The sequence below is a fragment of the Lontra canadensis genome, unplaced genomic scaffold (genome assembly GCF_010015895.1).
Source record: "Lontra canadensis isolate GAN:19392208 unplaced genomic scaffold, GSC_riverotter_1.0 scaffold28, whole genome shotgun sequence".
NCBI classification, from domain to species: domain Eukaryota; kingdom Metazoa; phylum Chordata; class Mammalia; order Carnivora; family Mustelidae; genus Lontra; species Lontra canadensis.
In genome coordinates, this window is record NW_022631022.1 from 10,631,093 (window position 1) to 10,645,593 (window position 14,501).

Here is a 14,501-nt window from a genome sequence, read left to right on the forward strand (position 1 = left end):
CCCAGGACCTTAGGGCCCACTGAAGGACCGCTTGGCGTTGGTAATCCTACAACAACCAGGAGGAAAGAATGGCAGAGATCTACTGCCATTAGTGGTCACACACAGTTAACAAGGAACCAAGAGTCAGCAGTGTGTTTATACCATGATAAACTAGTCGGGCAGCCTAAAGAGGAAAGCCAAGTACTCGAACTCAACCTCTCATCTCCCAGAAGGTGAAATCTCTACCTGGCCCAACAAGGTAGAGTAAAATATTAATAAGGAATACGTAAGTTCTTAATAGTTCTGACAGCTTGGTCAATGCATCATGATAAGGGGTCCTGACTTTGAGTCACCTTGAAGCCACCTCATCCTGAGGGAACTCCCCCCCTCCCCCAAGAATCAGCACCCTCTGACCTTTCAGAAAAGCTGTTCTGTCACCTTTGGATCTGAAAGATCCCTGCTCCTGTCTGGAAAGTGTTACAGTGATGTCAACTCTGAGAGCACAGGGGCATAAGTAAAACAGCTTTGGCAAGATACAAAAAATAAGAACAGAAACAATGAAGAAATAAACTACACCCAAGATAGTTCATATTTTAGAGTAAGTTAAAGTATAAATATATTATTAAATCTTGTCATTATATACCTTATTTTGTGTGTGTTTCATCTGCTCTTTAAGTGGACGTAGGAAGTGATCAAAACGAATCGGCCATACTATGTGTGTTCATAGTGGGATTTAAAGAGCTTATGGGAATTCAATCAAACAAATTTATAATCAGGATTTAAGTGCTCAAGGAAAACTGGTTCTCAAAGTCTTGCTTGTTGGACGCACGCCACAGACGCTGCTGGCCCCGCCCATACCCTCTGGACACTCACCACTGCCTGACCTGCCACTTGTGACTCTCTGCCTGGGGGTTTCTTCTAACCACCAGACTGTACCCGGCTCTGAGGGCAGGCCATAGCTGTCACATCCCCGAGGAGCAAGGCTTCAACCGATGGCAGATGGGTGTTAGTGGATCAACGCCCAGCTCTCTGACCTTTAGCTAAGGACAACTCCGAGGCCAGTACGTCACGTCTCCCGGAGTCCCCCAACGTGCGTGAGCTGCGGATGCCCACAGTGGCAGCCTCCTCAGACACCATCCTCTTCCTGACTCACCCCCACCCCTCCTCTACTGGGGCTTCCTGGGATCACTCACCAGATCTACTCTGTGGACTAATATCCACATCTCAGGGTCTGGGCAAGAGAGGAGTTTCAGAACTCGAGCATTAAACAAACCTCCATGTGGAATGTTCTCTACACACAGGATCCCCTCGCGCTTTCATAATCTACTGCAGAAGAGCTGTCCTGAGGGGCAGAGCCAGGGGAGGGAGAGGGCTGATGGGCACTGCCTCTCCTGTCAGTACCTCCTTCATCTGTCCTGGACCCACAGGCTCCCCCAAGGACACCCCCTTTCTGGTCTCACTGGGGAAGAAGGTGTGATTGCTCCCACGGGTGGTTCTGATTTGGGAGGACATTCTTAGAAACCTCCATTCGTAAGGCTGGAGCTGCACCCAGGGACCACAGAGGGGAAGGGAGGAGGGAGACAGGGCAAGTGCCCATTTACTCAGCTGTCCCGACAACGAGACCCTTGAGCTTGAACCTACCGCCAGGTCCCTGTGGGCCATGACTTTTATAGGCAGCTCCCCAAACACAGAGCAAATGAAAAGGCGGTTCACTCTTCCCACAAACATGGCAATTAAGAGTTCAGCTTTGAATTCAGGCTTATCCATTTCTACCATCACCTTGGCCAGGCTCCTTCATGCCCCTGAACCTCAGTCTCTCCACCTATAAAGTGGGAGAGATACAATCTAATTCCTAGGGATGTCTCTTAAGAAATATGCCAGGCACTTTCTCTGCACTCTCGCTGCACCGTGACACACCTGCAGGTGCACCTACCATCCTGGTTCTGTGATTCTAAGAAACCTCCCCAGCATCACCCAGCTAATAAGAGGCAGATCCAGAGTTCAAACTTGGGCAAGTCTGATTCCACTCTTAGCCTCCAAGTTATACAAAGGATGTGAAAAGCAATTAATAGCGCCCAGTGACACCAGCTGCTTCACCAATGTTGTCTTTGTTGTCTCCATCCTTCCTCACTGTCTCCCAAGCTGTCTTCCTCGGGGAAGAACTATGTTGAGGCGCACAGACAAGGAGAGATTCATGAGGCTCAGAAGGAAGGGGCTCGATGCCAAGCTCTTAATGAAGAGCCTTCAGCGCGAATGGATTTTGGCTTCTGCTTCCATTAATACCTAAGCTCTTATGATTCTTCCAGCTCCATAATTTCCTTTTCTGGAACCTACACCAAATCTTCAAAATGACTTTCAAGAAAGCCAGAAAGCCAGGAAAATTAAATATCTTCAAAGTTTCAGGTGAAAGCGAGTCACCTCCAAACCTGTTGACTCAGTGTCACAGAGAAGTGGAGTCAGAACCCTGTCTCTCGGCCTGGTTCTGGCCTTACCCAAGCTGGGGGATCATGAGCACAGCCACCTGCCTCCTCTGGGTCTCCTATTCTTTATTTACTTTTTTTTTTTTTTTTTTTGCCTGTGCCTCTTTTTGAAACATTTGTTAATATAGAGACAACGATCCTTGTCTTGCCTTTCTTAAAGTTGCGGAGAAAACCACACGAGGAATGTCCGTGAAAATACCTCCCAAGTTATAAAGCCCTACATACATGCGGGAAATTGTCAGTGTTACTCAACAGCTTATCAGACTCACTAAGAAAATTCTGGAACAAGAAAAATGAAAGCCAAAAAGCAGAGGTGGACAGCAGGCTGGGATGAGGAGAGTTGGTGGTAAAGAAAAACTAGCTGTCAGAATCCCATTTTCAGTGCTGGCAGTTAACCTTCAATCAATTTTATAAGGCCAGGAAATAGCCATATTTTTAATTAAGTGTCGGCAGTAGGCTTGGCAACATAAAATCTAATGGTAGAGAAGACACCAACTTAAAGAAACACAGCTTCTTACCTCTCCTTCTAAGAAAGAGATCTTTTCCAAAAGCTGCAATATTAAGAGCTGTTTCTGCTGCACCTTCTTCTTCAACGATTCAATCTAGAAAGAAACAAATGAAGAACTGTTAATGAAAACTACACACAACTGTAGACACACAAGTTAATCAACCGGAAGAGACGTCTTTGGTTGTCCTCCAATTAGAACCCGCCCTTCGGTTCTCTGTGTCTCAAGGAACAGTGTTAACACGAGACGCTCCCTGGAACAGAGGGTTTGGTGGCCACATGATTTTGGAGTCGCGCCCCATTAGGTTTGTTTAACCTGACGTTTCCACACTGATTTTGCTGTGTAACCCTTATTAACATCCCATGTATGGGCTGGAGAGCATGCTCTGGGAGTACACGCACACACACACACACACACACACACACACATAAAATACTCAGCTTAAATTCGAGAGTCAGCCCGCATTTCAGACATTCAACGCTGTTATTCCTGTTAGTAGATTTATTCAGTTGGGTGTCAGAAGTTGTGGTCTGGGAGCAGGGTCACTGTCACTAAAAGTGCAAATGGAATTGAGAGGATCCAAGACTCACGTGGCTTGGGACAAAGACAGAGACTCAAGCTGGGCATTCGCCTTTGTTTTTACAACGTGGTCTATCTTAGCTACTCTAACTCTGCTTTTCATTCATGTCATGTTCCACAGACAAACTACAGATGCCCTAAGAGCAGGAACCGGGGTGCCCCATTCCAGGCTATGCCGCAGACAACAGGCAATCATGGGAACAGTGTGCGGGTTCAGTCAGTAACTGGTGATTTGGAAGAACACACTAATTTCTCAACAACCTGGTATATTCAATTTGTGCATTTGCAAAATCTTTAAAAAAAAAAAATCTGTCTCTGCAAAATGACACACAATCCCCCTTTAGAAGTGAATCTAGCCAGAGCTAGGAAAAGACAAAAGTACAATCACATTGCCCTTTGACCCAGCAGTCCCATTCCTAGAAATAGATCCCCAAAGACACATTGGCTAAACTACAAAATGACCTGGACAAAGGATTTTGGGCTTTTACAAGACACAAAGAAAACAGAACCCCATCAATCAATAAGTGGTTGGTTAAATAAACCATGGTTCATCATGACAACGGATGACTGTGAAGATCTCTAGAGCAGATAAGGTGTTTCATAAGAAATACATGGTACGCAAGCTTTAGTGTAAAACAGAGGAGGCCATCGGAATGCATACACACTTGCAAAAAGAAATTCTGCAAAGGTAAAAGAAACCTTAATTATTAAGAAATAGTTGCCAATAGGGAAAGAAGGAAATCAGAGGAAGAAGAAAAGACTTTTTGGTAATACCTTGTTACCTACATTTAATTTTGGAAGCACATTTTACAGATTCAAAAAAATAAATCTAAACCAAAAAAAAAAAAAAAAGCGAACCTGAAAACTTGAAAATGCATCAAAATAAAGGAGCTCAACTATATATCCAGTTGGTGAAAAGAACTCAAGTGTTGTTTGAACAAGCTAATTTGACTCTGTTTTTAGTGAGCTGTATTCTAAAAACAAACAGAACTGCAAAGAAATCTCTTATTCACTAGGAAAACTGTTGGTAATAATGTTGGTATTGTTGTTTTGTGTTGTTTTGAAACTATTTGAAATATTGCAGTATAATAATGTTTGGAACCAAGGTTTTTAGTGTAAAAGAAGGAAATACAAGTGTGAAATCAAAGAAATAAAAAAAAGTTTTGTTAAGTTTGAAATGAAAATATTAGTATGAACTCATAAGTAATATTTTATTTTCCTCTGTTAAGTATGCATTTCTTAATTCTGTCCACTGAGGAAACTTAGAAATTTTAACAATAAACACATAATGTATCCAGATTGTGGCATCGAAATACTAACCCTCACCAACCAAACACAGGTCATCTTCGAGAAACGGCTCATTTCAAGGGGTAAAATTTTCTAGGGGAACCCAAGACACCTTGTGCCTAAAAACAAATGCATGAAGGATCTCCCTTGGGCTAAGGATTACAATTTTAGCATCAAAAAGAATAACGAATGTAATTGAGTAAAACACATGGAATAAATACGTTTTTAAAACCCTGAGTATGTTATGAATCTTCAAAAACCAAAACCAACAGCAATGACTAGGGAATGACTAGGGAACCAACTTCTTACTTAGAAACTTGGCAACTTAGAGGCAGACTTAAAGGCAGGTAGCCTGCCTTTTTTGTACAAACTGCATTTTGAGATTACTAAGAAGTCCTAGGTAATGAGGGAAAGAGTTTTATTTTTCAGAAGAATACCAGTGAATAAATGGGGAAAGGATGATAGATGTAGAAAATCACCATTGTGCAATCCCTAGGAAGAAAGTGGCTCATTGTATTAGATGAATTAACAGATGAACCAGTCAGAGGCAAAGCTAAGGAAGAACTTTACAACTGCGTTTTGGGCTGTCCCCATCTGAGTCCGTGATCGGCCTCAGCATCACCCAAAGGGGGTCAATCAGACATGAAGACAGAGTAAATCGCACAGCACCAGGAAGTGTGCTTCCTCCCCACGCCAGCCCCCAAGAAAGGGAAAACTGAATCTCACCGTGTGTTAGAGCTAATGAACAAAAAGTCAATTCCCGAACACAGAAACATTTATAGGACAACTGACACAGCTCCTGCAATGTCGCTGGGTGCGGGAAACTCAGCAGGGAAGGAGGATACACAGGGAGAAGCCTGTTCTAGATTAAAAGACTCTAGAAACATAACCACCAAACAAATGACCTTCTCTGGATACTGACTGAAGCAAGGCTTCAGTAAAAAGGCCATTTTAAAGACATTCCAGAAAATTTTAGGACACATGGGTATTATTGCATGATACCAAGGAATTATCATTAACTTTGTACGGTGTGACAATAGCATCATGTTTATATAAGAAAAAGTATGTATGTTTTAGAGCTGGATGGTGAGGTGTATAGGAAACAGAAGCAGGATGTCTGGGATTTGGTTTAAAATGACTGCATGAAGGGGAAAAAGAGGAAAAGAAGGAGCAAATACAGCAAAGAGAGCCAAGTTTTGCTGTTTGTTGAATCTGGACATGAGTCTAGGGGGCTTCATCGATCAGTCTCTCTGTCCTGAGTGCATCTGACATTTTCATGATAAAATATTTTAAATTCCACCTGGTGCCAAAAAATACAATCCTCCCACACAAAAAGTAAGCCATAGAAAACAGAATATAATAAGAAACACATTTAAGAAAAACTGTCCAATGTTGATAATAACTAAAGAAATTATAATTAAAAACAGTAACAAGTTACCCTTTAATAACGATTGAATGCGCCCAAAACTACCGGCTAAAGAAATCAGCACTGAAAGAGCTGGGAGGGGCAGCCCTTCTCGTGTGTTGCAGGTGGCATTGTAAATTAGAATGACCCTTTGGGCAATTTAGCAATAAATATTAAGAGCCATAAAGCTGTTCATACCCTTTGACCCACTAATCCCACTCCTGGGAATTTATCCTAAGGATATAATTCAGACATAGGAAAAAAGCTATATATACAAAGATGTTCTTGCTCCTATTATTTATAACAGAAACTGGAAATAACCTTAACGTCCAGCACTAAGGCACAGGGTGGTACATTATGGAATAACAATTTGATGGAGCATATGACACAGACACTGCAAACACACTGCCAAATGTAAAAGTGTTTACGAAAATCCTCAAGGGATAAAAACAAAATAAAACAAGAAACAAAAACCAAAGCTTGCAACGATCAAAAGTAAAAGCTGGAAGTTAGCTCAACAAAATCATACTGAAGTTGCTGTAGAATTACGGGCAAAAGGAAAGTTTCTTTTTCTTTAAATTTCCTTCAGTGTTTTAGGAATAGTTTTCAAAAAATCGTTCTTACGGTGTTCCTCTTTCATTCCTTCCTATAGTATTAAGACCTTTTAAAAAACTGATTTGAATTCTTTAAATGAGAGGCAAGATGGGTACTGAAATTAGCTACAATATTCCAAGGAGGTCTGGGTAAATTTCATCAATTAACATAAAAAGGGACCTCAAGTACACTTACTTCACTCTCTCTGAAGTAATCAGAGTGGTTGGTGAGTCCAGGGAAGCAAGAGATGTGATTGAAGGCACTCTAATGGGCAGTTCATAGGAAGATACTGAGGATTTTCACTTAAAAATGGAGGAGATACAAGGCAGATATGTCGTCTGGAGGATGTGGAGAGAAGGCAATTCTGTGAGTTCTGAGAGAACAGAGGGCTGATGCTGGAGCAAACAGGCCCTGCCATCTGGGGAGACAGAACGGCTATGGGAAGGATTTGGGGGGATGCTGAAGCTTCTGCTGACAAGTCTTGCCTTTCAGCAACTGAAGCTTCGAGAAGCAATCGTACTCTTGGGCTGAGGGAATGCTGGGCCCACGCGTTGGCTTTCATCCTTGAGCGTTCCTTACAGGAGCAGCTTCTGCAGGGGTTGACATGTTCGGATTAGAGAGAAAAGGACACCAAGGATGGCAGGCATGGCATGCCTCGGCCCTCCTGTCCTACAAGGGTGTCAACTCAGAATCCCAACCAGCCCAACCCACGCTACTTCCTAAGAGACACCCATCATGAGGCGCTATCTCTAAGTCACACATCTGAGGGGTAAGTGGTGTTATTTCTGACTGCTGACTTCAAAGTGCCTTCAAATATTGTCTCCTATAGAGCCCAGCACATGATAAACACTCAAAATCTAGCTACTACTGTGTTACTGCTGGCATTCCTCCCCACTTAGACTGGGAGCTTGAGAGTGAAGACCTTGGTCATCTTTCTATTCTCAAATAATGAATGAATGAATCACTGACTCCATCCATCCATCTCTCAACAGTCTATCCCTTAGACTCCAGGGGCAAAATTGTCTGGAAGAGACTCTTGGAGGCCCTGATGGACCAAGACGAATGTACCCCCCAAAGCACCCCCCAAAATCAGGGGCCACTCCAAAATCCAGGATACCATGCAGCTGGCATGCAATTTCTGCTCTTTTCCATATACTGAAGTCTGTAAATTTGACCTTGAAAAGCTTTGTGTCTTCTTCACGAAGCTGCATTTTGGTCCAGCTGTCACCAGGTGGTGGTAAATGACCCAAGCTCCCAGGCTCAAATCAGGGCATTAAGAAATGAGAACTGAGAAGCACTTATTTTCCAGACCTCTATCCATTTACTTAACAGGAACATAATCTTGTCCCAACAGTTAAATTTCAATATGAAATAGTGGACCCCCTTATAGAACAAAGGAAGAAACCCATCTTGGTAAAATCTGGAACCTCTTAACTAATGTTAATAGAATTTTTTCTTAGTTTTGTCTCAAAAAGCATGTTCCTTTGTAACTCAACTGAATATATGCATTGCAGCCTAATGATGCTAGATCTCTTAAGACTACAGCCCATTTGATATTCACAGTGGTGGGGGGGCGGAGGGGTACCTCTAGTTAATGGCTTTTCTTCACACTGGCCACTGTGGAGTCAGCTCCCTGGCTGATCTGAGCTAAGCAATCCCTCTGAGGCCATGGCCACACAACAGAAACACCTAGAGGGAGCTTTTACAAAATACTGACTTCTAGGCCTACCCCCAGAGATGCTGAATATATCACTCTCCTCCTTAAACTCTTCCAAACTTCTAACATTTGAACTCCCTAGCATGGACATGAGGCCCTCCCATGGTCCCGCTATCTCCCCACTTCATTTCAGGCCTGTCCTGTCCCCGATGAACCCTACACTTAAGCCAGTCCATTCTCTCAGCACTCCACAGACACGCAGTGGTCCTGCCTCCGGGCCTTTGCACAGGCTGCTGCTTCTACCACGCATGACTTCCCACCTCCCACCCACCTCTCTACCAGGAAATCTGCTGTCACAACATACTCACAAGTCACCTCCCAGACCAGCAGTGCCCGAGGCGTCTGGGCTGGCTTCAAGTCTCCCTCTTCAGTTCTACCTCAGTCCTTTGAACAAACCCCCATTAGGGCCCCTGACTGCTGCTACAATCCTTTGTTGACATCTTTCTCTTGCACTAGACAGCACACCCACAGGAGACACGTTACTGTATCAATGATCTTATACAAAAGAACTGTTCTCTTAGAAGATGTAATTGCCCTGTCAATCCACACATTTTTATAACTTGTTTTCGGGGGGTGGGGATGCTATAGTGAAAGAACTCCTCCCGATTTCTTTCGAAAAAAGCTTGTATGTCAACCGGAACAAAATGAAACTGTACCAGATTTTAGGAAGGTCCTGTTATGGATTTGGAGCAACCCTAGAAGTTACAAGGCTTCTCAGCTTCCTGGAATTTGTTTCCCATTAGTGACAGACATATAGGTCACAGGTCATTTCAGGTCAATGTCAGAAGAAGATACAGCTCTATGATTAGAATTATGTGAATAGCACCTGATTGTGCGAGACTTGCCAAACCTAACTATCAAGGTTGGGGATATGAAGAGAAAGCAACAGATAGAAGAAATGCAGCAGCAACTAAGTATTAAATGTTAGACAACACTTAATGTGTTTTTTTTAAAGAAACTGTGGTTTAGGGGGCGCCTGGGTGGCTCAATGGGTTAAGCCTCTCCCTTCAGCTCAGGTCATGATCCCAGGGTCTTGGGATCAAGCCCCGCATCAGGCTCTCTGCTCAGCGGGGAGCCTGCTTCCTCCTCTCTCTCTGCCTGCCTCTCTGCCTACTTGAGATCTCTGTCAAATAAATAAATAAAATCTTAAAAAAAAAAAAAAAGAAACTGTGATTTAGGGTGTCATGTGTTACCAGCTGCCTAGTAATAATATGCATGTCTCTGGAAAATGCCTTAAATAAAACCGTAAGCACACCGAAATGGAGCACGGTACTAGAAGGTATGTTAAAATGGACAATCACGTTGAATTGCATTAAAATCTGGCAAGGGCAAGGAAACTAGATTGTTTTCAGAGCAAATGAGGTCTATGATATAATTGCTTATTTTCTTTGAAATGTGTTTAATTTTGTTTTCATTCAAAGTTTAGGAATAACCAAGTAAGGCCCATAGGCACATGTATTCAAAATCAATGTGTGAGGGCTATGTGTGTGCGTGCGCACGTGCGCGTGTACTGTGAAACTTGACCACACATTAATAAAGCTCCCGACCTCCACCACCAACACCTCTGATTAGCTACTCTTTCCCACAGACACTCACTTCAAAAGGCTTTCTGCTTTAAATTGCATTTATGAAGAAATAATTCATTTTCCCACTCAAAACTGTATCAAAGATGGGAAACTGCCAGTTAAAACTTCTAATCAAAAATAAGATTACCAGGATTATGAATTCTAGGTAAAAGTAAAGCAATAGGATACTTTATTATGAGTCCTCGTTGACTTCTCAGGGGAAATTATGCTGTTAGTATATTTGAAAAGTTCGTAAGAAAAACGGTGTGAAGATTCCCCTTATTGTTTTCAAACCCCCGCCCCTCCCGAGGCCCAGTGAATCAGTGAAATGACCAGAGCTGGCATGGAACAGGACAGCCAAGAACCTTCTAGAACTCACTCAGGCATGTAATCACCTTCTCCTTTTGCCTCCCCTTGTCCTGACAGGGCCTTGTTTGCCACCTGCACTCTTGTTCCCCTCTGTGATCTAGAAAATAAAATTGTCCCCATTTCCCTTAAAATCAGCATTATGCTCAATCTTCACGTACCCCGCCACAAGAAATAAGAATAATGGATACTCCCCACTCTTCCTCTGAAAAGGCTTTCCGTGTTTGCAGCAGCTACTCTTAATTCTATCTCCAAAGTCTTGTAACACTGTAATTTCACAGTTATTGTATTTTTAAAGTGCATTCTCCTTGATAAAAACCACCGCAGTAAGAATTTTCAAAATAATAAAGTTACCCTCTTTTCCTAAAAAATAATAGAACATAAGGAAATATGACAAGATCAGAATCTGCCCTGCACTAATGCAACATAAAAGAACAGTTTAAAAAGGACAAGGAAAATGGTACATTATCTCATTCCGGGGGGGAGGGAAGGGAATGAATTAAGGCCACAACAAAACGAAACTGAAAAATTGTTAAATGAAGCTCTGAGTGGGGAAAATGAAAAATCAATGACGGAACGGAGGGAAAAAGGTACATTTTTCATCTTCATGATGCCTGGTTGGGTTTGTAGAAATTCATTTCCAATTAATGTGTCTTGTGGCACTCAGCCAGGCTAGCTATGATCAGGGCACATATTTTAATCCATTTTTTTCTATTAAGTTTGAAGTAATATATAATAATAGAACGATACCATTCAAAAGGATCAGTTGAAACTGGCTTCTGAGGTAAAATAATCTAATTTGGTTTGATTTCTATCTTATATTAAAGATAACCCAGCTTCTCTTTGAGGAGAGGAGTAGCACCCTGCTTCTCCCCAGTGCCTAAACATGATGGGGCTGTATAAACATCAGGGAAGGATGGATACACTGGCTTTCCGATCTGACGGGGAATAATGTACCACTGGGGAGGGAGACGGAGGGGTGTCCTGGGGACCAGGACTGTAGCTGGGTTTGCTTGGTATTCTCAGAAACAACCCTAGGCGGCGCTGTCATCCCCACAGAGGCAGAAACTGATCTTTGCTAGAGTTTCATCACCAGTCCTTCCCTCAGCAATCCCCTAGGACCACCTCGGCATCAGGCTCAGTGTTAGGCACTGGGCACACAGCAGTCAGCCAGGAAGACCTGATCTCCACCTTCACGGACCACACATCCCACAGAGGAAGGCAGGCAGCAGGCAGAGAAACACCCAAGAAAGGGTAATAAAGGGAGAGGCACAGAGAAGTTTCATATCCCTGAGGCAGGATGCACCTGCCGACTGACTGCCGATGGGGTGAGGGCAGGGGTCAGAGTTGGGGGCTGAAGAGGGTGACTGGCCCATCCCAGCTTTCCCAGGGCTACCCAGGCTTTAGCACCGGGATCTCATGTGCCGGGAGCTTTCTCACTCACAGGCAAACCAGGACAGCTGGTCACCCGAGAGCTGGATGCCAGCAGGGCTGAGATCTCCCTGAGGTTAAGGCCCTGGTTCTTTCTCTCACCACAGTGACATTCAGAGGTTTGCTGCCGCCCTCCCCATGGTGGTGACCTATCACTGCCACACTGCGGGGAATCAGGCAAGGCTGGGAGAGCTGGCTGGGATCGTCCTTTACCAAGTGTCTGCTGCAGCCGTAAGTCTTGAGGCTGTTCTTTTTCCCTCTGACTTGGACAAAAGACTCTGCATTGAACAGGAATGTCCAGGGAGAGAATGGTTTCAGAGGAACCTATGATGAGGCATGTGGCAGCCCCAGCTCCGCAGGTGGGATAGAGCTGGTGCCTCGGCAACGGTGGTTTTTACAATGTCCCTAAGTTCAAGTGTCCAGGAGTGTGGCCCTTCACCCACACCAGCCAGGCCAGGCTTCTCCCGGAGCCTCCTAGCTGCCCTCCCAGCTTCTCTCCTCTCTGAGTCGCCCAGCTCCCTCCTGCCAGAGACGTCATTCTGGGGTCACATCTGACCAGGCAAAGGGCCCCACTGAGGAATGTGGAACAGGGTAACACCAGACATTTTCTCAGCTTGGTGCTGAGCAGGTGCAAACCCATGACTGCTCTCCACCTCAATTCCAGCCTCTCCATTATCCCTGCCTACTACCATCTAGTCAAACTAGACTGATAGCTCCTTGCATTCCCCCTCTACTTTCTGGTCTCCATGTTTTTGTTTTTTGTTGTTTTGTTGTTGTTATTCTGTATTTTGTCTGACATGTCCTTTTCCACCCATTTAGTCCCTGCCTAGAAAAATCCAATCCAATCCTGTAAGATGTGGTCAGTTCTCACTCCCTCCCCAAGGTCTCTGCCCCCACACCAGCACCAAGCCCGTCGCCTACGTTACATCAGTCAATCCTTACTTACAACAGCCTCTGAAGCAGGCAAGATTACGATCGTCCTCATTTGGTTGATAAGGAAACTGAATGTTGAAAACAACTGACTTGCTCAAGACAGAAAGCCTAGTCAAGAGAGGAGCACGATGCAAAATCAGATTCAGTTTTCTCAACGCCTATGAACTTAATCACTCCCGTCTCCAGCTTCCCTGTCCCCAGCATGCAGCTCAAACTCCTGGTTAATACTCATCATAGTTTGCCTTGAGTTATAGCAAGTTTTAGTATCAACCAGAAAGTCCTTTGAGGGCAAGAACTTGATGTCCATTTTTGCATTTTGTTCATAAAAGGTGTTTCTGAAATGTGTTTTGATGGACCCATCAGGGCAGGAGAACAGGAGTACTGAAAGACAGTCAAGGGGAACAACTCCAGCTTGATAAAGGGGCCATGAAAAACTCAATGGGGCAAGGAAGGAATATTGGTTAAATGCTATTAGACAACAAGCTTTCCATGAGCAGAAAAAACAAAACAAAACAAAACCGAAAAACAAAACCCCCAAAAAACAAAAATAACACACGCACAAAATGAAAAATGCAAACTTGTTTACACTATATACACAGAAATAAATTCCACATGGATTATTCTTTATTTGTTCATCAAACATTCATTGAACACCTACTATACACCAGTAACTGTTCCAGATGTTAGGAGTCTAGCCAAGAGCAAAACAGAGAAAAGCCACTGCCCTTGTGGAGCTTACATTCTAGTGGGGGCAAGCAGACAACAAACAAGTAAGCGAAACAGAGAAATGCAGTATATCTATTCTAGGATGTAAGTGTATGGAGGAAAACAGTAAGAGAAGATAAAGGCTATGAGTGTGGTAGGGGTTGTAACTAAACCATAAAGACGAAAAACAAAACTCTAAAACGATCACAAAGATATCCTGGTGGCACAGATGAATGGATAAAGAAGACATGTGTGTGTGTGTGTGTGTGTGTATACACACACACACACACACACATATATATACAAACAATAGAATATTATGCAGCCATCAAAAGAAATGAAAACTTGCCATTTGTGACGACATGGATGGAACTACAGAGTATTACGCTAAGTGAAATAACTCAATCAGAAAAAGACAATTATCATATGATCTCCATGATATGAGGAAGTTGAGAGGCAATGTGGGGGGTTTGGGGGGTAGTGAAGGAAAAAATGAAACAAAATGGGATTGGGAGGGAGACAAACCATAAGAGACTCAATCTCACAAAAACAAACTGAGGGTTGCTGGAGGAGGGAGGGTAGGGAGAGGGTGGTTGGGTTATGGACATTGGGGAGGGTATGTGCTATGGTGAGTGCTGTGAAGTGTGTAAACCTGGCGATTCACAGACCTGTACCCCTGGGGTTTATAATACATTATATGTTAATTTAAAAATGTATATATATGTATATATACATTATGATGTATATATACATTATATATATACTATATATATATAGAGAGAGAGAGAGAGATGGCAAACAAACAAAGACCCAAGACACAGCACCAAAGCATTAGCCAGTTTATGTAAAATGTGTGCCTTACACAAGATACCATAAACAAAGAAACACATTGGCTGGGAGAAGAAACACTGTGACAAATGATCAGTATCGCAGTATGCAGAGTCCCGACAATTC

At 43.3% G+C, this 14,501-nt stretch overlaps 1 protein-coding gene across 3 annotated transcripts in view; it reads right to left on the reverse strand.

Annotated features, from left to right (window-relative positions):
* MYZAP (myocardial zonula adherens protein) overlaps positions 1-14,501 on the reverse strand; it is an 87,732-nt gene that overhangs the window by 19,406 nt on the left and 53,825 nt on the right. For all 3 annotated transcript variants that reach the window (XM_032864855.1, XM_032864854.1, XM_032864856.1), the window contains exon 11: positions 2,978-3,061. In XM_032864855.1, coding sequence (XP_032720746.1) covers positions 2,978-3,061 — 84 coding nt within the window. The remainder of the gene's footprint in view (positions 1-2,977; positions 3,062-14,501) is intronic.